Here is a 24060-nt window from a genome sequence, read left to right as displayed (position 1 = left end):
AGAAAGGGGAGGGGAAGGATGGAGAGTGGAGGCTGAGGAAGGGGTGGGGCAAGGGCACATGGTAGAAAGGGGGGACCCAGGGCTTCTGTGGGACCACCTCTAGGGGGTGCTGAGCACATCGCCCAGTGGTGTGGACCAAATGCTTGTGTCCCCCCAACACGTCATCTGTGGAAGCCATAAACCCCAATGGGATGGTGTTAGAGGGTGGTGTCTTTGGGGAGTGATTAGGGTTAGATAAGGCCATGAGGGTGGGGCCCCCATGATGGGATTAGCGTCCTCGTAAGAAGAGACACCAGACAACTCTCCACCGAGTGAGGACACAGGGAGGAGATGGCCGGCTGTCTACATGCCCAGGGGAGAGGCCTCAGGAGGGACCAGCCCTGCCCACACCTGGATCTCAGATTCCAGCCTCCAGTACTCGGAGAGAATATATGTCTCTTCTTTAAAACCACCCAGTTTGTGGTATTTTGTTATGGCAGCAAAATAATTAAAACTCTACTGTTTTTATTATAGCTGTTTTTTCATATTATAACTGGCCACTACCTGCTCCACCACGCCTAACCCCTGCAAGACGCAGTTTGAAGTACAAGTATTTTATGTATTCAAGCAGGTGTTACCAACCTTTTTCTGTAAAGGATCCCATAGGACAGAAAAAAAATAAAGAAATACTTCCTGCCCTGGGAGGTCCAGAAATTTAGTGGATGATGTAAACTGCATTTCAAATCAGTGGGAAAACATGGATTATTCAATAAATGGTTTGGGAATAATGGGATTATCCCATGGCGGTTTTTAAAAAGCTAAATACCAAGGAATCTCTTCCTCATTCCCTTTACAGAAACGCATTCCTAGGGGATCAAATATTTTAATGTAAAAAAACCCCCACAGAAGTGTTAGAAGTATGACAGCAAGCCCAGAAACCATTAACTAACTTCACTGTGCAAAAATAATAAAAATGAATGGGGGAAAATATCACTTCAGAGTTAAAAGGTGAAGGATAAAGTGAAAAAGAGTATTTGCTACTTACTTCACAGTCATATCTTTAATATGTAAAGAGTTCCTACAAATCAATAAGGATAGGACCGATAACACATATAAACATAGGCAAAACGCATTCATTTCCCCCAGAAATGGAATGCAAAAGGGTCCCCCCTACACAGATTCTCAAGCTCACTTGTGTTAAGAGAAATGTAATGTAAACGCAGTTGATTTGATATCATTTTCAACTTACAGATTGGCACCAATCAGAAAGTTTGCACGGCAGTGAGGAAACAGATCTGACATCACTGGGGGGTATCATGAATTTGCACCTCTATGGGGGATGACTGGGCAGTGTCCATAAAAATTAAATATACACACGCTTTTTTTCCTCACAAAGCCAACTTCAGGCACTAACGCAACACACACACTTGCACAGAGCCACAAAAATGTGCTTACAGAGATATTCATTGCAGCATCTTGACAGCAAAAACTTGGTCACAGCTTAAGTGGGTTAATCAAATCCATTATGACCCAGACTTGTAACAAATCCTCCACTGGTATTGTCTCCCTTTGGCCCTTAAATAAAATCTTTATGTTGATTTCAAAATCTGTTGGACTGTGATTTCTTCATATGGGAGCTCCAAAATGATTTTAAAAAGCAATCGTCATGCCAAGTATTTAATGATCCAAGCCACATAATTTAAATTCAATTTTTCAAAAGACAGACCTTTGATAAAATCATGTTTATTTTAATGTGAACATGAAATTAACCCGAGTCTACAACAATGTACATCCACCATCCATAAGAAAAGCCTAGCTGACGTATTTCTTAAATGTATCCTTATTTGTGAATGAGTCATAGTTTCATATCCTTAAAGAGATACCCATCCTTTCACTCTTCTCTTCTTTAATGAGGCATTTATGCTTATAGTATGATTGCAATGCTTATAAAAATGCCAATGTTATTCAGAGTTACAAAAAGACTTTATGCGTTTCTTGTTATTACGAAGCAAGTCAGTGAGCACAATCTTGACCTCAAAGGCAACCCGTGACGACTCACTGGGGAGAACATGGACGCTCTCTACCTTTGTACCCAGGTGCGCTGAGCCAGTTAGCGAGGGAACCCAAGCATATTGACCAACCTGGCCCTCAGCTCTCGACAACTGGCCGACCCCATCCATGGATGGATGTCATTTATTTTGTTCCATCCTGTAGAATCCCGAATGTCATGTTCACCACTGTGCACACCAGGTCATAGGTATTTGTTTAATGCAGCAATGAATGGATATGATAAATAGCCAATCCTTTTTTTTTTTTTTACACCATTTCATTTACTCAAAAGTTATCATAGTGTCAGAGACAGAGCAAGTTAAAGAGCCAGACGACGGTCTCCAGCAATACCTTGAGAAAGAAACTCCAAACGCTTTTAGATAACGCAGTGAGGAGAGGTCACAGAAAGGATACGGGCGTGGAGAGGGGTTGAGTCCTCAACAGCAGGGGTTGGCTCAGATGCCTACCCCTCAAACTACTGGCAGAGTTTCTGAGCTTCAGAAGTGAGAAAGACCCAGCATTCATGACTCATACCTCACAGGAGCCCTCTCCCAAGTTAGGTGACTTGCGGAGGCAGCCCACGCAGGCGAGCTAACGTCATACCTTTGAACCTGTAGAGGCTGATGTGAAACACACAACAGTTCTTTACACCATCATCCGTGACAAGAGGAAGTCTTCCCAGGAAACCGCCACTGCTCTGGGTTACTATCCTAAGAGCTTTAGACGAGGCAAGCCTGTGCCACTGGAAGCTAACATTTCCGTGGAGGGTAGTCTATGGGTGGGGTCCAGCCCATCTGCAACACCAGGGCTTCTGCACTTCCCGAGATGAACACAAGAGTCCACGCAAAGCCCTTCTGTATAAAAGCAAGCATTCTGGGCGCTGTGCAGTGCGTGCGCTGTCCTAAACGGGGGAAGTGCTTCTAAAGGTGGAGAAGTCATCGTTTGTTACCGGGAGAAGAGTAGGCATTCCGTTCGTTGCAAGATGTTATAAGGAGCGAGCACTTAGCGTGATCGTCTGTCTTACAGCCCCACAGAAGGGAACAGGGGATCCATCCCACTAGTTTCACAACCTTTTTTAAAAGTCACCCCATGGCAAAACATTAAGTAAAAAGTACTTGGTTTCTAATTCCTTTTTATTAGTTTGGTGTGGGCAAAAAAAAGAAATCCTAGTAAATGGAAGAACTTTTGAGGAAACTAGCTGAAGGCTTACCTCACTCTATAAAAAGGTCAATGTTGGCAGAGGTTCAGACGCATTCAATCTACAGGCAATTTGTAAACAGCGCGGAGTTTCTGTTTGGGGAACTTCAGTGGGGTTGAATGACGGGGACTTGGTCGGTCGGCCTTTCACAGCACACGGGAAACCCCTCAGGGCCGCGGAGAAGGTGAGTGTAATTCCCCTCTGGAGGCAAGACTCATCACAAGTCAATCTCACCCACCCAGCACGGTGGTGACGCACCTCAAGATTCAAACTAGGGATCCCAAGTTGAGCAAAGGCACAGACAAGCCGGGGCTTGTTTCCGGCGGGGCCGCTCTGTCCCTGCAGGCGATCTTTGGAGAGGCTCAGCAGGCCAGCTCGAGATCCTGCTATGAATCACTTGGCTGCCGACCTCCTACTTCTCCAGAAGGGTCTGTTGAACTGCAGAGGACCAAGACACGAGAACAGATTTTACAAGGCATCCCCAGCGGCCCCGACAAGCACGCGAGTACCTGCAGGTGGAAAATTCCAGAAGCGGGTGACTCTGTTTCTACAGAAGATAGAAGTGTGCTCAAAACTCGCTCCTGACAGAAAGCAAAAACTAAATCTAACCGGTTAGAAAAACAATTCAGTAAATTTCATACTAAGATGCCACGGTCACTCGTAAAAAACGGACACTTCGGGAAAAGTAGCAAGAAACTAAGAAGAGGCATTCTCTACTAGCCACTTCTCTGAGACGGTAAGAAATGTCTGTAAACTACAAACTTCAGAATAAATAACTCTGCAGATGAGGGTCCACGGCGTTGGTTCATTTACAACAAGGCAGGGCTAAGATTTTCGGATCAGTTCATTTCTGTTTTGGAGGTCTCTTTCGCATTTTCTTGTGCTTAAAAAACGATAGCTCATGTTACACATCCTTCCCTTACTTGAAAGAGCAACGAGCTAGACACTTCCTAAAAGTCCGTATTTTTAGAATTAAAACTATGTTAACTTTTCACTAAAAACTAATCTCGGGACTTCCCCGGCGGTCCAGTGGTTAAGAGTCTGCCTTACAACGCAGAAGGCATGGGTTCAAATCCCTGGTTGGGGAACTAAGATCCCGCATGCCGTGGGGTGTGGCCAAAAACTTTAAAAAAAAAAAACCAAAACTTAGGTCAATTCCACAGGCAATAAATGTTGCCTTTCTTGGGCAAAGGAGTGGGTCTCCACACATACACACACACGAAAGAAAGAAACACACACAGGTGTATAGACACAGAATTTGTGTTGTCCTGCCATTTTCAGAAGTGGTTCTAATCACTGAACGTCCCACCTCTGGCCCTGAGAAGTTTCCATCATTTGCACCACCTCCTGTTCTTGGTCCAATTCTCCACCAGGTTGGGAGGAGTCTGTAAAAGTGACCTCAGCACGTGAAAATGCTGTAAAAGGTGCATCTCAGAAGATGCAATCCGGCCAGCTGACGACTCCGGCCATGTGGCAGTGGGGCGACACTTGGAAAACTCTCCCAGCCGACATTTAAAGAGAACTTGAAGCAGACTTAGGTCTCATCAGAAGCCTCAAGCCCCGGAAAGTCTATGTAGCATCTCCCCAGAGAACCCCCTTGAAAACTTCGAGACACAAAGGATCCCATCCAAGAATCTGAGCAGGACAGTGGTGAGAGGAGGTAAAACAGACCCGCGGGGGGGCGGGAGGGGGCCACTCGGGGCGCTTCTTACCGGGTGGCTCGGCGTTGGTGCCCTGATGGTTCTCCATGTTCATCTCGCCTTGGTCAGCTGCAAGCAAGAACAAAACGCCCCAGGAGGGTGAATACCAAGACAACGCACCCTGATGGTCACTCTCAAGCTGAACTGGCCTCCCACCTCCTGTCTCCATCCGCTGCCCCCAAGCAGAGGACCCGCCCTGGTCATCAGGGCATGAAGGGCACCTCGCGGGGTCTGGTTTCTTCGCTCCCATGCTTTCTCGGTCTATCATTTCATTTCCCAATTTCTACTCCAAAAGTTTTCGAATACACTCACATCAACGCAAAGAGGACCATGCCGCGCCCCGCCGGCCCCCCCGAAACGATCTCCCAGCATACAGTGTGAGGCGACAGAATTCAAAATGCACGGGCGAGTGGGGCGGGGGACAGGACGGGACGACAGGGTTGAGGGCGGGATGGAGTGGGAGACTGAGATGAGCAGAGGATGGAGCCACAACAAGGCCCTACTGTAGCGCACAGGGAACTCGATTCGGTATCCTGGGATAAGCCATCACGGAAAAGCATATGAAAACGAACATATACGTGTGTAACTGAGTCACTGCTGTACAGCAGAAATTAACACAGCGTTGTAAACCAACTCTACTTCAGTTAGAAACAAACAAAAACGCAGGAGAGATTCCCAGTCAGAACACGTTTATTTCTTTACTGCATGCTTGGGAAGGGACACGGAAGCACGTATGACGTGAAGAGGACTGAAGTAGCTCACGGGACCCATGACGACCGTTCTCCTATATTCCCGAAGCTTTGATTTTTGCAAAACAGAAGCATCTGGGGTTAGCATCACGCGGGAACACCCAACACCACTTTTCATCCCGGTCCCAGAAACACGCATCCCCCCGTCTGTATGAAATGGATTCCGTGAGCCACCACCCTTTCCCCCAACCACGAAAGGAGACCCCAGTCAGAGACCAAAATTCTAAGATGACAAAGAAAGAAAGAGAAACACCCAAAGAGGAGAGAGTTTGAAGAGATCTGTGAAAACACTGCAGGGCGGTCACTGCCAATGTCACGTCTTCTGCTGGCCGGGTAGGAGGCAGGCTCTGAACACACTCACATTGTAGAGTCAACTATTATGACGCGAAATCCTAAATGTGCTTTAATTTCACATGACAAAGAATCTCCCTACCAAAAGAAAAACAAAGGAAGACAAAACCCGGTAAAAATATTCTAATGGGTCCCCAGAAACCCTATATCTAGGTATGTTCAAGGAAAAGAAAAAAAGAAATGCCCCGGGAAATAATAAAGTACAGCCGAACCCAAATCCATTTGGGGCCAAACGTTATTTCTAACAAGTAAAAGACATGTTCAATCCATTATCTGAAGAGACATTTGGGGAGAGGGGGAGGGGATGCCGGCACACCCAGTTTTGATGTTGGTGTCACCAACGCCCAGCATTTGGGGAGAGCCTGAGAGTGGGTGGGTGCTTCGTGGGCGGGGAAAAGGATCGGCCACCTGGGATCCCGTTTAGCCGGAGCCACGTGGTCAGGGATGCAGGGCCGGATTCCCCGATGCCAAGCGTCCAACCCAACCCCATGGACCCCTAAGAGGAGACCCGGGCTCCACCAGGTGCATCTTCCCGCTGCAACCCCAACACTTAGAAGGCCAAACACACCACATCTCAAACTCAAAACCAAAGCAACTCACATGCCTTTCTTTTAAGCCAGGAGCCACTTGAGCTATGAAGGCAATTACAGCAATGGCAGCTTTAGGGGTTACTCTGTGTGCGGGCTGTTTATGTAAACACAGCAGGCACTGGGGGCCAAAGGCAGACCCCAGAGACCACTGACCGGCAGGGTCTCATCTGTAGTCCACACCCAGGATTTCATTCTTGGGGCACAGAGATTCGATTTAAATGCACCCCTGTGCTAACCGGGACACGGGCTTTATTTCATCAGAACCAAGAAATCTGCAGACGCTTTCTTCAAAGACCCAGACGGCCGGCAAGGTGACCACTGTCAAGGCCATCAAGGTGACCGGTGGAAGATGACCAGGCCCACGGGAGGGGCACGAAGAGCCTCCGTTGCAGGGTTCTTTTTTTTTTTTTTGCGGTACACGGGCCTCTCACTGTTGTGGCCTCTCCTGTTGCGGAGCACAGGCTCCGGACGCGCAGGCTCAGCGGCCATGGCTCACGGGCCCAGCCGCTCCGTGGCGTGTGGGATCTTCCCGGACCGGGGCACGAACCCGTGTCCCCTGCATCGGCAGGCGGACTCTCAACCACTGCGCCACCAGGGAAGTCCGAGAAGCCAGCACAAGAAGGAGATGGTATGATGTTAAAAAGAAAAAAAAAAAAAAAAAAAAAATGCAGCGATGACTTCCATGCTTACGGGGATATACAAGGATGCAAGAATTCTAGGGTGTCAAGATCCCAACACTCACCTCTCCACTGACCTCAGAAATTTAAGATCGTGAGATTTTTAGGTTTTGCCTAAATATGTGGATTTTTTTTTTCACCCGCTGCGAACTGGGAAATTCACATAATTGGCAAAAACTGATCTGAGAAAGAGTTAGGAAATACTTCATGGAAATGGACCATAAAAATCCAGAGGCTATGGAATCAGAAGGTTAAAAATTCCATCATGAGCGTGAAAGATGAAACCCTATGACCCAGGGCCGGCTTTGCCCCAGGACTCTGAAAACAGGACAGCTCACCCCCTGCAGGATCCACTGGCAAGGATGGGGGATGCTGAGAAACCTGGTTTGTTCATGGAAGCCCCCGCCGGTACCATTTCTTTCCGTTGGGTTTCACTTTAAAAGGAAATGTCTGCATTTCTCTTCCTTATTCTGAAGTTACCTGGGCCTTAAAATATAATATCATACGCTTCTGTACACCGTGAAGGGAGAAAACATATAGGATTCAAGGTATGGCATCTGGTCTGGGAGAAACACATCACTGTGGCAGTTTTACTAATAAGGAAAAGGACAAACGACAAGGTCTGCTTTCGACTCTGCATCTTGGTAGATAAACATGGATCGGAAAGGATGATCTTGAGGCCCCGCCTGGGGTTTTCTGTTCATCCCTAGGTCTTCGACTCATCTGAAACGGAAGGTCAGAGAAGGAAAGTGAAAGAGAAACAAACAAACAACGAGAAGTAAACGTCCGAAAGATCTGCTTCCGGTGTGTGCCCACAGCCCAGGCAGCAGTGAGAGCTGTTAGGAAGATGCCCTCTGGGCTCAGAAGTTGAGGAGACAGGCTGACAGAGCAGAGCATCACAGAGTGGACACCAGAATTAAGTGGGGGGAGGGAAGGGGGGCAGGGAGGAAAGGAGGGAAGGAAGGAAGGGAAGGAGGAAGGAAGGAAGGAAAGAAGGGAGGGAGAGGACATGCCAGTAGCTCATTTCACCAAAGCCGCAAGAATCTGCTACCATCAAGGACAAGGGAAGCAGCTGGCGGATGTGCAGTGAGCAACGAGAATCAGCTATCGACCACATCCAGTGACAACAACCAAACACTGTGCCCTGTCCCAGCGGGTCAGTCTCAGCATCACCCATTATTTAAACTGGTGACTGGAACCCAACCCACGAAAACGCAAAGACACACATCAACCAGAAGCCTGCGTCCCAAAACGGCTTTAAGAGGCCAGCCTGCATCACTTGGAAGAAAACCAGATTAAACTCCTAGAGTCACAACTTCAAAGCTTTAGGAATAAAGGACAGAGCTACGAAACTTTGCTGGCCGTGGAGGTTTCCTCATACCTTCTCACAAAACGTAACACGGAGAAGCTCTTAACTAAGTATATATCAAGACTGACGGTACTAGATTGATGTATCTCCACGTCGGGAAAACACATCTGCTTCCCCCGTAAGTGCTCTCGAGAGGAAGCTTGGCGCAAATTCAACAGACACTACAAAATTCAATACAACAACGAGGTCCTGGAAAGTCACTCTGCAAACCGCCACACTCAGAGAATAATGGTTTACCCCAAACCACGCTTCCTCCAAGGACGCGAGCTCACTGTACACGCTGTAGCCACATCCCTCTGACGAAATCTCCAAGCTCACAACTGCACGCCTTAAGATAACCACCCCAGAAATAAAACCTATAACAGTCCTGCACGGACCTGAAAAGGTCTAGCATCGTCATGTACCCGATACCTGGCCATCTCGGTTCATAAAAACACGTAACTGACAACAAACGCTGAATTCATTTTATAAGGCAGGTCTATAAACAGCAATATCTACCCACGTAGTCAGAAAGACGCTCACTGTTCGCATTAGACTCGGTGCTTATATGAGAAAAGGGACCTAAGTTTCTCTGGGTCGATGCTGGACACTTTACAGCTGGAGACAAAAGTGCTTAATTACTGAAATCAGAAATACCCGCTCCCTTCCCTCATGAAGGTTCACCCCCCCTTTTTCTTTTTCCTTTTTCTTTGTGCATCTACATCAGCCCAAGACCATAGACCTGTGAAAACCACAAAGCAAAGCAAAAATTTTAAAAGTCACACCTAATGTTAATTCAGCCTACGAAGACAGACTGAAGGACATATTCTAGGGAAATGAATGTAGCCAGCCTCTCCGGAAGCAAAAGTTGAATCCTCGCCTGCTCTGAGCCAGTTCTTCAGAAAGTTCGCTTTTGGTTTTGAAAATCGTACGTTCAACTCTTTCTACCCGGGAAGCTTTCCGTTTCCATGCCCACCCCTTCCCCCTGCAATGGGGGAAGAGTGCCTGAACCCAAGACCAAGACCCAGGGGTGGGGTAGGGTGGGATGCAGAACACTTGGTTTTCCCAATTTCTGAATCCCTTTTCCAAATGTTAGATGATGTCAAGTCTATTAAGACTCTTGGGTGTTTCCTCAAATCCCTGTGTCTTGACATACGAACATCCAGAGAGTCATATATCCCATCCACACGGTAACAGAAATGCTTTGTAATTCCAGAGTCCAACTGGGGTTCACCTGAAGATTTTCAGAAAATCTTGGGGCCAGGACTTCCTGTGCATCTTGCCTAGAGAGCGCCTTCCTCTCCTGGCTGAGCGTCAAGCTCTGAGTTTGAGCATCTTCAGAGAAAGGGGAAAATGTGATTGAAAAGGAAACAGAAATTCACTTCTATCGAATCCCTAGTCTTTTAAGTCTTTGCTCGTTCTAGGAGAAGCAAAAGGTCTGCTTTCGACTCTGCGTCTTTGTAAACACGGATCGGAAAGGATGATCTTGAGGCCCCACTCGGTTCTAACTGTAGATCTTTTATAAGTATCTCCTGGAACTTGGTCATCTGTCCATTTGAGCATTGCTGGACGCTCGCCATCCCGCCAGCCAACCACACTTTCCTGAGTGCGGCCAGATGGAAGGCGACCCACTCACATGAGGGAAATAAGATGCACTCAGGCACCCTTACCCTCCACTGCTAGCAGAGGGGCACAAAAATGGCCTCTTATTTTAGGTGTCTGAATCCAAACGCTGTGTCAGACTTTTAATTTCAGGCTATAAGTAGTGTTTGTGAACCTAGGAATCTGGAATGATGGAAGATGAAGGCTAAACTCCATCCCTAGAGGGTAACTTGGCCTCCATCAAGTCTTCTGGGAATTTCCCAAGAACCCTCAGGAAAGGGTCCTTTAGGCAGATGACACCAATGGCCAATGGCAAAGTATGGATAAGGACTTAGGGTCATACACAGAAGGGAAGTTCAGATACCACAAGCCTCCTCCATGGAGGATGGGCAGCCACGGTCCATGGGGCCACCACAAACATCGCAACCCAGCCCTCACTGGTTCTCAAAGCAAGACCTAGACAGAGCCTTCCAGAGATGCACAAACATAAACTGTGCTCAGAACAGTAGAACTCACTGATGTCAGGACGAATCCTAAGTAACCTAGCATTTGAGTACAAAGTCCCAAAATGCCCAGTGATGGAATTCCGATCTCTGTGCTGGTAACGGTGGTATTCGGCGGTCCATGTAAATAACAATGAATGAATCGTAAGAACTAACATTTCTTCAACACTCGCTCTCTCCCAGGCAACGTGTCAAGACTTTCACACATGACCTTACTGACCTTCACACATGACCTTATTGACCTTCACACATGACCTTATTGATCTTCGCAAAAATTGTAAAGTGCAGACTATCCTCTCTCCTCGTTATGGGGACGCCCGCCCCCCAAAATGGAATGGTTAGTAACTTGCACCAGCTCACATGGCTAAATGCAGGAGACGCTGGGGTCAAAGCCACAGAGTCAGATCCCAGTTTTCTAGCCACTTCAGGACCCCCTCGGCCGCCTTCCACGTGTTTCGTGCCAACCTGAGTTCTGCTTTTTAGTTCTTTTTTTTAAAAGAAAGCACGCTTTTCAAAGTAGCCAGGCCCCACGGAAAGGACGTGGCGGTGAACACCTTACCGTTCTCTCTGAAGCACAGCTTCTTCTTCTGGTAGGCGATGAAGCTGGAGATAGCCCCGGCCACGGCGACTGCAACCGCACCGATGATCCCAGGGACCACCCCCGGGGACTCGGCTGTGGAAGGAAGCACAGGACACCATGACAGGCAAACACGTAACCCTCGCGGACGGACCACGGGGCCGGGGGCTGGCGGCCCTGCCCGGAGGAAGAGGGTGGGGCTGAGGCCTGAGAGGCGGGGGCTCCGGTAACCACGGAGGGCCTGTCACTCCGGAGCCACATCGGAATTCATTTTACTACGCGAGCTGTTTCCAATCCAAGAACTGGCTCCCAGTGGGATGCCAAGCCCCATCTCTTCCCCACCCCTAGGACCAGCTCAGCTGTCCTCCCAGCTCAGTGAGGAAGGTCTCAGGTGGGTGATAAATCCACAGTGGAAGGGGGCCCAGCGGGGACCATTCAGAGGCCGTGTGACCTCAAGCAGCCAGATGGCCGTCTCTTCATGTACCTTCTGAAAAATCAAAGTCGCCCACCTCTTCGTTAGTCTCACGTGCTCTACGGTGACGGGGTTTCCACCCCCCACCAAGAATTCTAAAACTACCTGCATCCGTCCCACATCTACAGCTGTTTCTTGACACGGCAGGTGCACAAGACATCCTCCCCCGTGAAAAAAAAGGAGGACGGTGTGATGGATGGTTCATCGTACGTGTCAGCTGGACTGGCCAGGGCCTGCTAGGCAGCTGGGAACACTTTATTTCTGGATGTGTCCGTGTGGCCGTCTCCAGAAACAATAACATTCGAACCCGTTAGCCGGGGTAAAAGCCCTCACCAACGTGGACGGGCATCGTTCAATCCATTGAGGGTCTGATTAGATCAAAAAGGGACAATTTGCTCTCTGCCTGAGCTGGCACGTCTGTCTTCTCCCGCCCTTGGACATCGGTGATCCTGCTTCTTGGGATTTTGGACTCAGACTGGGACCTACGCCATTCGCTGTCCTGGTTGTCGGTGTTTTGCATGGGGACTCACTGGCCACTTCCCTGAGTATCTGGCGTGCAGACAGCAGATCGAGACCCTTCTCAGCCTCCGTAACTACGTGGGCCAACTCCTTACAGTAAGTGTCTTTCTACTCATCTCTATACATCCTAGTGGTCCCGTTTCTCTGGAGGACCCTGGGTAATATGGGTGGCGTTCCTTCTTAGGGCACCTTGGGAGGGCGACTGAACTTAAAATGCAGGTCCCGTTGGTAGCAGGTAGACCTCAAGCTAGTGCGCTTCACGGACACTGGGTTTTTTTGTTTTTTGGGTTTTTTTGGCGGTACACGGGCCTCTCACTGCTGCGGCCTCTCCCGTTGCGGAGCACAGGCTCCGGACGCGCAGGCTCAGCGGCCATGGCTCACGGGCCCAGCCGCTCCGCGGCGTGTGGGATCTTCCCGGACCGGGGCACGAACCCGCGTCCCCTGCATCGGCAGGCGGACTCTCAACCACTGCGCCACCAGGGAAGCCCTGTTTTGTTTTTTTTTTTAACAAATTGAAGGTTTGTGGCCACCCTACTCCAGGCAAGTCTATCGGCGCCATTTTTCCAACAGCATTTGCCCACCTCACGTCTTTGTATCACATTTTGCTAATTCTACTATTTCAAGTTTTTCATTATGATTCTGTTTGTGACGGTATCCGTGATCTCTGATGTTACCCCTATGACTCGCTGAAGGCTCAGAGGGTGGTGAGCATTTATTAGCCATAAAAAGTTTTATAAATTTAGGCCTGCACGTGGTGTTTTTTCTTGGCCATAATGCCACTGCACGCTGAACAGACTACAGTGTAATGTAAACGTCACTTTCAGATACACTGGGGAACCATACAATTCATGTGACTTGCTGTATCGCGATATTTGCTTGACTGCGGTGGTCTGGACCTGAATCCCAGCATCTCTGGGGTCTGCCTGCGTTTCCGCTGAGCCCCCTTGGAACGCATGTCCAGAGAACCATTCTTCGTTCCAGTATCTTTCAGATGACGCTGCAAATACTAAAAGTGAGGCTGTGACCACTGGCTCCTGCTTTCCTCAATAGTACACGTGAGGAACCCAGGACATCAGGAACCAGGGGTACGTACCCTGCTCCGCCCCTCCAGGCCTCTGGTTGCCGCCATCACCGCCTCCTGTAAGAGAGGAACGAGGCTTGGTGACAAATGGCGCTGGGAAGACGTTCGGTAACCGAAAACTCATACCAAGGACCAGCTCCTCTGACCCTGGGTTGTGAAGGTTCCTTAAGAGAAATGACCGTGGGATTGACGAGGCCATTAATATCAGGGTGTCCCTTTCCACTGCTGGGAGGGGCTGTCCTCGTTCTGCGGGCGGTATCACCTGTCTTGCTCCCGTGTCCCTGAAATCCAGGCTTGGCACCTGACTCAACCCCCTGGCCCCATGGTGGGCCCCAGGAGACCCACTGAGTCTTCAAAGTCCCCCAGGGGTTCGGGGAGAAACCCAGCAAGGGCCTCAGAGCCCACCTGAGACCCTCGCATGGCTATGGGGTCATCCCAGGCACATTCCTGTTAACTCTCACGCCCCCCAGTCTCACTAGGGGTGGTTGTCAGCCATGTGCTATCCAGGGACCCACCACCTCTGGGTATGGTCTTCATTCGTCCTTTCCCCGGGGCTAAGGGATACCACTTCACCACCCCCTCTACTTTTTCCACATTTAATGCCAACGGATACTCGATGTTTTTGTTGTTGTTTGTCTCATTTTGTCTTTTCTTTTTGCCCACACTACTCAGCTTGTGGATCTTAGCTCCCCGACCAGGGACTGAACCCGCGCCCTCGGCAGTGAAAGCGAAGAGTCCTAACCACTGGACTGCCAGGCAATTCCTGGTACTTGATGTTAAGCTGATGCTTGTACAATTATTAGTGCACAAACCAGGAATCCGCCCAGTGGACTGTACACTTGTGAGGGTGCCTTTAGCTTTGTTTAATGTCAGCCGGTCACTCCCAGTGTGTCTTTACAGTATAGTCACACAGGCACTGCATGTTACATGGCTATGGAGCAACACTGCCTGCTACAAAGGAGGGGCTGCATGTTACGCGGCTACAGAGCCAGCGCACGGCCTGTTACATTCAGTGGGTAAGAGCACGTTACACGGGTATCAAACTAGAATCCTGTCTGTTACACTCCTCAAAGTGGGGCGATCTTGTACAGCACCTAGAGATGTAAATATAAACGGAAAACCAATTTAGAAGGTAGACAGCTAGCCACTGTAGACATGACTTTGGGGACCAGGGTAGAAGGGGTTTACTCTGAAAGGTATGTGAGCTCAAGAGGGGAGGTAGGGGCATTCCCGGTAGAAGGCAAACGAGATGATAAAAAAGCATGTGACCGTAAGGGCGTGACTGATAGAAACAGACTTATAACAGATGAACCAATGGCTGGTTCATCCATTGATGTCCATCAATGGCACTCCATCAAGCAAGGATTCAAAGCAAAAATGTTTCCAGTAACATTTAAGGCAGGCCAGAGAGGAATGAACCCAGCAATCTCTTACATGGTCCTCTTACCAGTGGGACCATCAACGATCCCAGCCATTCTGGAAAGCAATTTAGCAACCCATGAAGGCATGTAAAAGTGGGAACTCCTTTCAGAAACCCTACTTCTTAGAAAACACCTTAAGGGAACCACATGGAGGACATCCAATATCAAAGCGTAAAGATATGTACAAGAAACTGGTGCAGAATCTAAAAATCACAACAAACTAGTGAAAATAACAAAAAAGAAGCAGCCTCACCGATATAGAGAACAAACGAGTGGTTCCCAGTGGTTCCCAGTAGGGAGGGGTGGTTTCCAGCCTGTGCCCAGGGGGACGGGCAAAATAGGGGGAGGGGATTAAGAGGTACAAACTACTATATATAAAATCAATAAGCTACAAGGATAGACTGCACAACACAGGGAATAGAGCCAATATCTTATAATAACTTTAAATGGAGTACAACCTAGAAAAATACTGAATCACTACGTCATACACCTGAAACTTATACAATACTGTACATCCACGATAAACTCAAAAAAAAGTATTGGGCTTCCCTGGTGGCGCAGTGGTTGGGAGTCTGCCTGCCGATGCAGGGGACGCGGGTTCGTGTCCCGGTCCGGGAAGATCCCATATGCCGCGGAGCACGGCTGGGTCCGTGAGCCATGGCCGCTGGGCCTGCTCGTCCGGAGCCCGTGCTCCGCAACGGGAGAGGCCACAACAGTGAGAGGCCCGCGTACGGCAAAAAAAAAAATAATAATAAAAAAAAAAAGAAACTGGTATAACCTAAATGCTTAAAAAGAGAAGGGAGAATGAACAGATTTTACACGCAGGGGGAAGAACACGGGTCAGGGCGGGAGTGTGGGGAGACATCAGAGCATGGAAGTCCCTCCCCAAGGACGTCAGAGCCATGGGTCACCTCCTGGGAAATCTTCACATCATCTTATTATTATCATTCACCGTTTACGCTCAATTCTCCATGAAACAAACAAGAACCAGAGCTCGATGGCAGAGTTAGAAATAAAAGATTTCCCAAACTGGGGGCTGAAGCCAGGGTTTTCTACCTGGGGGGGGAAGCTGGAGTTAACTGCCATGGAAGGAGCTTCCCTGCAGGTGGAGGTCCTGAGGCTCTGAGTTTGCAGCCCTCCTAGGAGGCTGTGGGCCAAGAGTGACGCCCAATTCAAGGCTGACACACAATCTTTCCCCACCTCCTAAGGGTGACCCAAAGGAATCCTGGGGGAGAAGATCTTTACCTTGTGTCTGGCTCTGCATTATATATTACATACGCATATACTACACATATACCTATTTTAGATTACATATGCATAATAGATGAATATAGTAAAACACATTTATATGTAACATACATATATACTATCATTTATACATACATAAATACATAAAAATGACTATATTTCATCAAGTTATAACTATTCTAAGCATATATTAATTTTATACTTATTTATTTATTATATTTAAATACTGCTTTGCCTCCACATTGACCTAAGATTTTAAAGACAGAGGTGGAAAAAGGACCTACTGTAGAGCACAGGGAACTCTGCTCAATATTCTGTAATAACCTATACAGGAAAAGAATTTGAAAAAGAATAGACACATGTCTATGTAGAACTGACTCACTTTGCTCTACACCTGAAGCTAACACAACATTATCACCTCTACTCCAATATAAAATAAAAAAACTGAGGGACTTCCCTGGCGGCCCAGTGGTTAACACTCCGCCCTTCCTGGTGTGGGTTCAATCCCTGGTCGGGGAACTAAGATCCCACATGCCGCACGGCGCAGCCAAAAAAAAAAAAAAAAGAGAGAAAGACAAAAAAAGAAGGGGAACCCTACCTCCATCTGAAGTCCCATCAGTAAGGTCCGAATCCGAAAAGCCACCTAGAAGGAAAACGACAGCATCACGTCTCACATCAGAACTGTCGGGAGTGTCTTGATGTCTTGGGGTGAAGGGAAACATATCAGAATCAAAAGCAGACATGGGGTGGTGGGGAACCCCATAAACGTACTACTCTATGGAAGGAATCTTTCAAAGATACAATTACTGGACTTCCCCAGTGGCGCAGTGGTTAAGAATCCACCTGCCAATGCAGGCGACACGGGTTCGAGCCCCGGTCTGGGAAGATCCCACATGTCGCGGAGCAACTAAGCCTGTGCGCCATGACTACCGAGCCCGCGCACCTAGAGCCCGTGAGCCACAACTACTGAGCCCGCGTGCCGCAACTACTAAAGCCCGCGCGCCTAGAGCCCGTGCTCCGCAACAAGCGAAGCCACCGCAATGAGAAGCCCGTGCACCGCAACGAAGACCCAACGCAGCCAAAAATAAACAAATAAATAAAACTATTTATTTATTAAAAAAAAAGAAATAAAACCATAAGAAAGCATATGAAGATGGCTTCAACTTGCTTTGCAACTCATACTTCTAAAATAGCAGAGAAACATAACATTTTCAAAATTAGGGATTAGTTATGACAGTATATAACTGCCAAGAAAAGTCATATGATAAAAATTATTAAATGACATAAGAAAATGCTTATGGATACTAATAAGCAAAACATAATGTTATGACACAGTGTGAATAAAAGACTGACAGTTTTACTTAACAGCTGTTTCATTTAAATTGATATAAAATACTAGGGAGAATAACCATCTTCACTGTGGTAGAGGACGGACAGTATTTCTACTTTTCTGCATTAAAAATTAAACAAATGTATAAACGATCAAAAAAGCCAACTCAAAATCTGAAGTTTCAACAGCCATTCAACTCAGAACACTGATGTTGGTCAAATACTCAGAGAATACTATAATGTGTCCGAAAAAAGGCGGCAAAAACCTTTAAAAAAAAAAAAAAAAAACCAAGAGCTTCTCTAAAGGGAAAGAACAAGCTGATACTTTTCTCCATATTGATTCTCTATATTTAAAATCTTACATTTAATTTTTTAAAGTTTCCATTAAAACCTTGGAAGTTAAATCAGCAAACTAAAAATCAAACCCGAACCAAAAATATCTTTTTGAAAACTGTTTTCCACGACTGGAAGATTGGCATTACCTTGCACAGAGAGTTCACAGTAAGATTGTGCTAAATCTGAAATTACCTCCTTTCAGCTGACATGGAAATCGCTGTACTCTGAAAAACACATAAGGACCCACAGGGGCGAGAAGGTCTTACCAGAAGAGCCGGGCTGGTTGGGGTTTGGATTAGGTTTTGGCTTGGGTGCTTCGGGTGTCACTGGGTCATCTGTAAAAGAGGGGAGCTGCAATTAGGAGCACTTTGCAGTCAAAACAACAAAACGTGCGTTTGCACACAGATGGTTTACTAAACAGTTAGAAATGGAAGCATGTCCTTTGTCATGGCGGGGCAAGTACTTTGTCATGATGGGGATACCCATACACACAGGCACCTGTGGATTTCTTTCCATCATCATCCAGCTGCAATACTTAAATTCATGTATTTCCAATAGAAAATAAAGCAGACGGCTGGACCAGCTACAGAGTTTGTGGAGCCCAGGGCAAAATGAGAATGCAGAGTCCCTTGCTTAAACTGTACTAAGAAATTCAATATGGCGGCCACAGAGCAGTCCACCAAGGAGGGAAGTCCTTCTGAGTGTGGAGCCCTGTGTGACCCTACGCACCCACGAGGCCAGCCCTGGCAAGGATATTCAGTTTGTTTTATATCACCCCAAAGACTGTAAGAGCTTTAAAATAAAAGCAGGCAAACGGATAAAAGCCAAAAAAACTCAACCACAACAAACAATACATCTATTCCTTAGGTTTTCGTGGTAAAAACTAATTCGACTTATTTAAAAGAGACAAGCCTCTTTGCAATGATAAATAAGCAAGTCAGACACATAGGAGATTTAAGAGGTACTACTTACTGTTCCCTCCACCAAGGGCATCTTCTAAATTGAAGTTATCATCTAAAGAAGAAAAACAGAGAGTTAATACTGAAGTTCTGGGTCAAACGAGGAACAGAAATGACTTCCTAAATACATGGAGGAAACACTGCATCTCCACATCTCAAAACACTTTCCTGAATATCAGTCTGACCAACGTCTCAACAGAAAAAGCAAATTCCTGACCATATCCATATCACCCTTCTCTCCAAGGAAAGGAATGGAAAGGAATAAAAGGCAAAACCAAACCAAAACAATGGAAGTAACTTATAAATCAAGTACGCCCCATGGACCGAGTTGAAATTCCAACTTCCGCCTGCAGACAATTCTTCCCCGGGGACTGTTCATCCTAGCATCATCGCCTACCAAGTTGCGAACAACTTCTGCAAGGTAGATACTACGAGATAAGGGGGGAAGTCTGTGGCCAGATCTGGGCTTGTGCCTACCAAGAAAATGATTCAACTGACCCAGGTGTGCTTGACAAAATGGTGTGACAACTCCTGATGGCTTCTGAGGTTGCCTTCTTAGTTTTAAGGACTCTTCGCAAGTCCCAGCAACATCTAGGTGAGCTTGTGTATCCACCCAACACGAGGTCCTGACCCATCACGAGTCACGACTGGGAAACACCGCTGCTGCCCCAGCGAGCGCGTGATGGTACAAAGTCCATTGTTCAATGGACTGGTCCAGCACCCTCCGTGTGCCTGCACAGGTCAAGGACCTGGCTCTGAACGAGGCTACCTTTTTCCTTGTTAAGATGCCCTTCTAGATGAGAAGCCCAACATTTGAAGAGAGCTATCACGTTTTTTAAAAAATCAGTGATAAGAGCTCTGTAACTCTGGGCATCGATTTTACTGTGGGTGACTAACCACCAATGAATGTGACCCTTGGTCAATTCCATGATCGGTCTGATTCCTGACTTTTATTGGAAAGGGTGAGTGACAGCTAGTATGCTGCTCCTAGAGGCTGAGATCGAAGTTTGCTCATGGGTTATACGAGGGTCCCAGGGTCCTAAAACTGTTCCTCCCAAGAAATGAGTATCCAAAACCAGGGACAGACACTCAGGAAAAAGGCGTCCTGAGATGCCTCCCAGGGGACCCAAACGCATCTCGTCAAAGTGTCAGCGTCCGTTCTCTTACAGCCGCTGTGGACTTGAAAGCACCAGCATCACAGCATAATTGAAATATTAACCAGGCTGGATCCAGAGCCGGTGAATCGCTGACTACGTCTCACCCAGCTCTTGGGAAAACTGGGGCACACAACAACGATTTTCTCGGCTGTGTTTGCATGCTGGGCACCTTTGCTTCTTACCGGTGGCTTTTTTTGGTGGGGCCAGAGTGGGTTTCTTGTCTAAAGAGAAAAGACATTTCTGTCAGTAAAACTTGCAGCTGGGAAACAGAAAGCAACTCCCGACACTGTTCTGTTTTCCTTAAAGAGACTCAGAAAACGTCTGAAGCATCGTTTTTTCCTGACAGTTCAGGCAGTGGCCAAGCACTGGAGGACGAGTCTGAGCCCCTGAGGACCCACGGCAACAGGAACATAGGATGACGTCGACCATGGCTGCCACCGAGACCAAGGACCCCTCCCACCTCATGAGGCCAAGTGGGGGGGCTGTGAGTGAAAGAGGAACCTGGGAGAACACAGGACACGAGGGAGAGCCCGGGACCTGTGTGGGAGAAGGAGGGACACGGGACCCTCGTCTCAAAGGCTGTGCATGTTCACTACGGGTAGCACACCTTTTGCTCCTGGGGACCCCCAGGCAACCAAGGCAGTGTGGGCTGAGGCCATTAGGACCACAGACACCTCCCCGGCATCTCTCCCCACCAGCCAGTGAGGGTTCTATCATCAAGAACAAGACTTAACCCCCGCTGGCTTTTGGGAATATTACCGCCCTCACGGTTTTGACTCACACCTCTGCATCGGACCCCAGGAGTTGAAAAGATATCTTGGGGCCCTGACATACATACAGTACTATGTATAAACTAGGTAACTGACGAGGACCTACTGTAGAGCACAGGGAACTCTACTCAGTGCTCTGTGGTGACCTAAGTGGGAAGGACATCCAAAAAAGAGGGGATATATGTATACGTAGAGCTGATTCACTTTGCTGTACCGCAGAAACCAACACAACGGTGTAAAGCAACCGTACTCCAATTAAAAAAAAAAAAAAAAAAGATGTCTTCGGTTGAATACTGGGCCCCCAAATTCACATCTACTGGGAACCTCAGAACGTGACCTTATTTGGAAACAGTGTCTCGGCAGATAACACTGGTTAAGATGTGGTCACAGTGGATTAGCACAGACCCTTAGAGACGAGTGCCTTTATCAGAAGGAAATGGGAAAACATAGAGGCACGTGAGGCAGAGGCAGAGACTGGGGTCAGCCACCAGCCAAGGGATGGAATCAGTGAGCACACGGGGAACCAGCCCACGGGGGACCAGCCCCTTCCCCAAGCGCATGGCAACCCCGCGTGGCATTCATTCACCACCACAGAGCGTGGAAATTATTCCACCAAAAAAGATTTATTTACCCTGACAAGGGCATCTTGATTTTCCTCGTCCTACGTGAGTCTAGTTATCACAGTAAGACATATTCTAAAAGATTTACTATAGTCCAATAAAATATTCCCTGTAGTTTACAAAATGTTTTAATGTTACTCACCATCAAGGGCATGCGATAAATCAAAATCTTGGCCTAAAAGAAAAAGAGTCCAATTAGAAATAAGTCAAATAAAAGTAAATTGGGAAATTAAGAAGACAATTAAAAAAGGGCATGATTTTGAGATGTCTGGCGGCTTTGAAAATGCATCACATGCTGTGATTTCTCATTTGAAGTACTCTCATGCGTAAACGTAAGAATATGTCAGCTTATGTTTTACATTACGGACAACCTTAGAGTTTAGCAGCAATTCAATTAGGGGGAAACCATGATAATTCGGCACGTGCGTTAGTCTAAAAAAGCAGGTGTTTTGAAATAGGCGAGAAACAATTTCCAATACATGATGGAGAAAAAACATGGAGAGAAAAACCCCTTGGATTAGCAACATCTCTGTAATTACGCGACCAAAATGTACTTCTCGTAGACACACCAGGCAACCCAGAAAAAGATAAATTTTCTTTTAAATTTCCTGTGATCCCAGAGAAAGGGGAAAACTGCCTTTAATTCCACGGTTCTTCTATCCTGTTGCTACCGCTTTACTGAAGCAATTTCAATACTATTTCTATTTCTATCCAATTAATGATGGATTGAAGGAAAGCACAGTTAGGGAATTGGGGAACAGTCCACTTGCACTGGCCGGTCAGCGGAAAGGAGGGTGACAGCGGGTCGGAGGATCGTCCTGCAGGGGCAGAAGCAAAGAGCACACGTGTCCCATGTCAGGAAGTGCTGGGCGTGTAACAAGCCACCTTCATCCCCGGGGGCCTCAAGAAGGTTGCAATGTGTTCAGTGCCCCTGAATGTCTCACAGACAGGTGTCAGCCCGTAACACTCTCTCTCTCTCTCTCTCTCTCTCTCTCGTGTGTGTGTGTCTGTGTGTGTGCAGCTATGTGTGTGAGCGATTGGGTGTGTGTGTGTGTGTCCGTTTACTGAGTGCTTTGGGATCCATGGGGTTTTGTGTGTAGGTATGTGGGTGGTTTGTATGTGTGTATTTGTGTAGGTATGTGTGTGCGCACATGTGTGTGTCTAAGTGCAGTTGGCATGTGTGTATTTGTGGTGTGTGTAGTGTAAGTGTATATGTAGGGTTTTGTATGTGCACGTGCGTAGTTTGGGCGTGTGCCCACGTGTGTGTCTACGTGTAGTTTGGGAAGTGTATTTGTGTGTGTGCGATTTCCCATGTGTGTATTAGGAACAGGCAGGCAGGTAAAAAAGAATGAAATCACGCCATTTGCAGCACCATGGATGGACCTAGAGATTGTCATACTAAGGGAAGAAAGTCCGACAGGGAAAGACAAATACCCTATGATATCACTTCTACGTGGAATCTAAACTACGACACAAATGAATCTATCTACAAAGCAGAAACAGACTCACAGACATAGAAAACAAACTTACGGTTACCAAAGGGGAAAGGGAGGGGGGACAGATAGATTAGGAGTATGGGATTAACAGATACACATGACTATATATACAATAGATAAATAACAAGGACCTACTGTAGAGCACACAGAACTCTATTCAGTATCTTGTAATAACTTATATGGGAAAAGAATCTGCTATATGTATGTATATATATATATATAACTGAATCACTTTGCTGTACACCTGAAACTAATATTGTAAATCAACTCTACTTCAATAAAAAATACGACATGAACAATGAGATGTGCCCCCAAATTAAAAACAAACAAAACAACAGGCAGCAGAAGCAGCAGCATCTGGGAAGGCCCTGCGTTGGACGGACCCCAGCCCTCGCGGGGGGAGGGGCGCTGGTTTCTGGATCTCAGAGCCCGGAAGGGACAGGTGTGGTTTCAGCTGTTCTTGCAGCATGTGGCAGATGTCCACGCGGTAGCCAGGGCGGCTGGGGAGGGTGGGATTTGTTCAGCCCCGAAGAGCCCCCCGGGCAGGTGCAGAACCTACACATACATGCGCGTCTCTGGTCCTGTACGTCTGCCTGGAGACCCACAACCGTTATCACTCCCTCTACGCTCCCTCTGCCGAAGCGACGGCGCTGGGACCTTCCTGAGATATTCAGCGCCCCTGCCATCGGGACGCCTCCACACCTGACGGTGGGGGGGTGGGGCAAGTAACCCCAAACAGAGCGATTCAAGGAGCGGACGATGCTGCGTTTCGGACGGGGATTTGGAAAGAACAAGCAGACAAGGCTCTTTGGAATTGAAACCAACAGCAACACACTTGAACGTAAGATGTTGCTACACGTGATGCGTGCGCGCGCATGCTCCTGTGTGGGTGTGTCTGTGTACGGATGTGCACGTGAGTATACTCGTGTGCGCGTGTCTGTGAGCACGTGCACCCGCGGGCGTGCACACTGCATGTGGGTGAACTGCATGCGTGCCCACGTGTACCTGTGCACATGCATGTCCACGTGCACTGGTGCGTGTGCGGTGCAGGTATGTGCTCATGGGCGCACGCGCACGTGTGCGCGCAAATATGCATCGAGCGTGAGTGTTGTGTATGTATGCGTGTCTGTGCCCTGCGTGTGAGCATGAGTGCATGTGTGTGTGCACATGTCTGTGTTTGCCTGGTAGCTCCGTGTCCAGGGCCTGGAGCCTCCCCAGCCCACCTGGGCCCCGTGCCCCGCCCCGCTCCCCGCGCATCTGGGCTCCTGGGCACCGCTGACGTGGCCTCGCTTAGAGGAGAGGTCACGGCTCAACTCAGAGCCCTCTGCT

General features: G+C 47.8%; 1 protein-coding gene across 5 annotated transcripts in view; it reads right to left on the bottom strand.

Moving 5' to 3' along the window:
* Positions 1 to 1702: 1702 nt before the first annotated feature.
* CD99 (CD99 molecule (Xg blood group)) overlaps positions 1703 to 24060 on the bottom strand; it is a 35088-nt gene continuing 12730 nt past the window's right edge. The window contains exons 2-10 of one of the 5 annotated variants that reach the window (XR_004347981.1): positions 21378 to 21410; positions 20028 to 20066; positions 18702 to 18743; positions 17996 to 18064; positions 16663 to 16707; positions 13408 to 13452; positions 11306 to 11419; positions 4939 to 8016; positions 1703 to 3664 (exon numbers count right to left, since the gene is read on the bottom strand). Coding sequence is in view for 4 of the 5 variants with exons in the window: in XM_032619113.1 (XP_032475004.1) it covers positions 3639 to 3664; positions 4939 to 4995; positions 11306 to 11419; positions 13408 to 13452; positions 16663 to 16707; positions 17996 to 18064; positions 18702 to 18743; positions 19950 to 20066; positions 21378 to 21410 (548 nt within the window). In the remaining variant the exon portion in view is untranslated. Of the gene's footprint in view, positions 8017 to 11305; positions 11420 to 13407; positions 13453 to 16662; positions 16708 to 17995; positions 18065 to 18701; positions 18744 to 19949; positions 20067 to 21377; positions 21411 to 24060 lie in introns of all 5 variants that reach the window. The other 4 variants (XM_032619113.1, XM_032619114.1, XM_032619116.1 and 1 more) reach the window with 4 other exon arrangements.

Source organism: Phocoena sinus, chromosome X (genome assembly GCF_008692025.1).
Source record: "Phocoena sinus isolate mPhoSin1 chromosome X, mPhoSin1.pri, whole genome shotgun sequence".
Classification (NCBI taxonomy): Eukaryota; Metazoa; Chordata; class Mammalia; order Artiodactyla; family Phocoenidae; genus Phocoena; species Phocoena sinus.
Note: the sequence above shows the minus strand (reverse complement) of the source record. Positions and strands in the feature narration are given on the sequence as shown.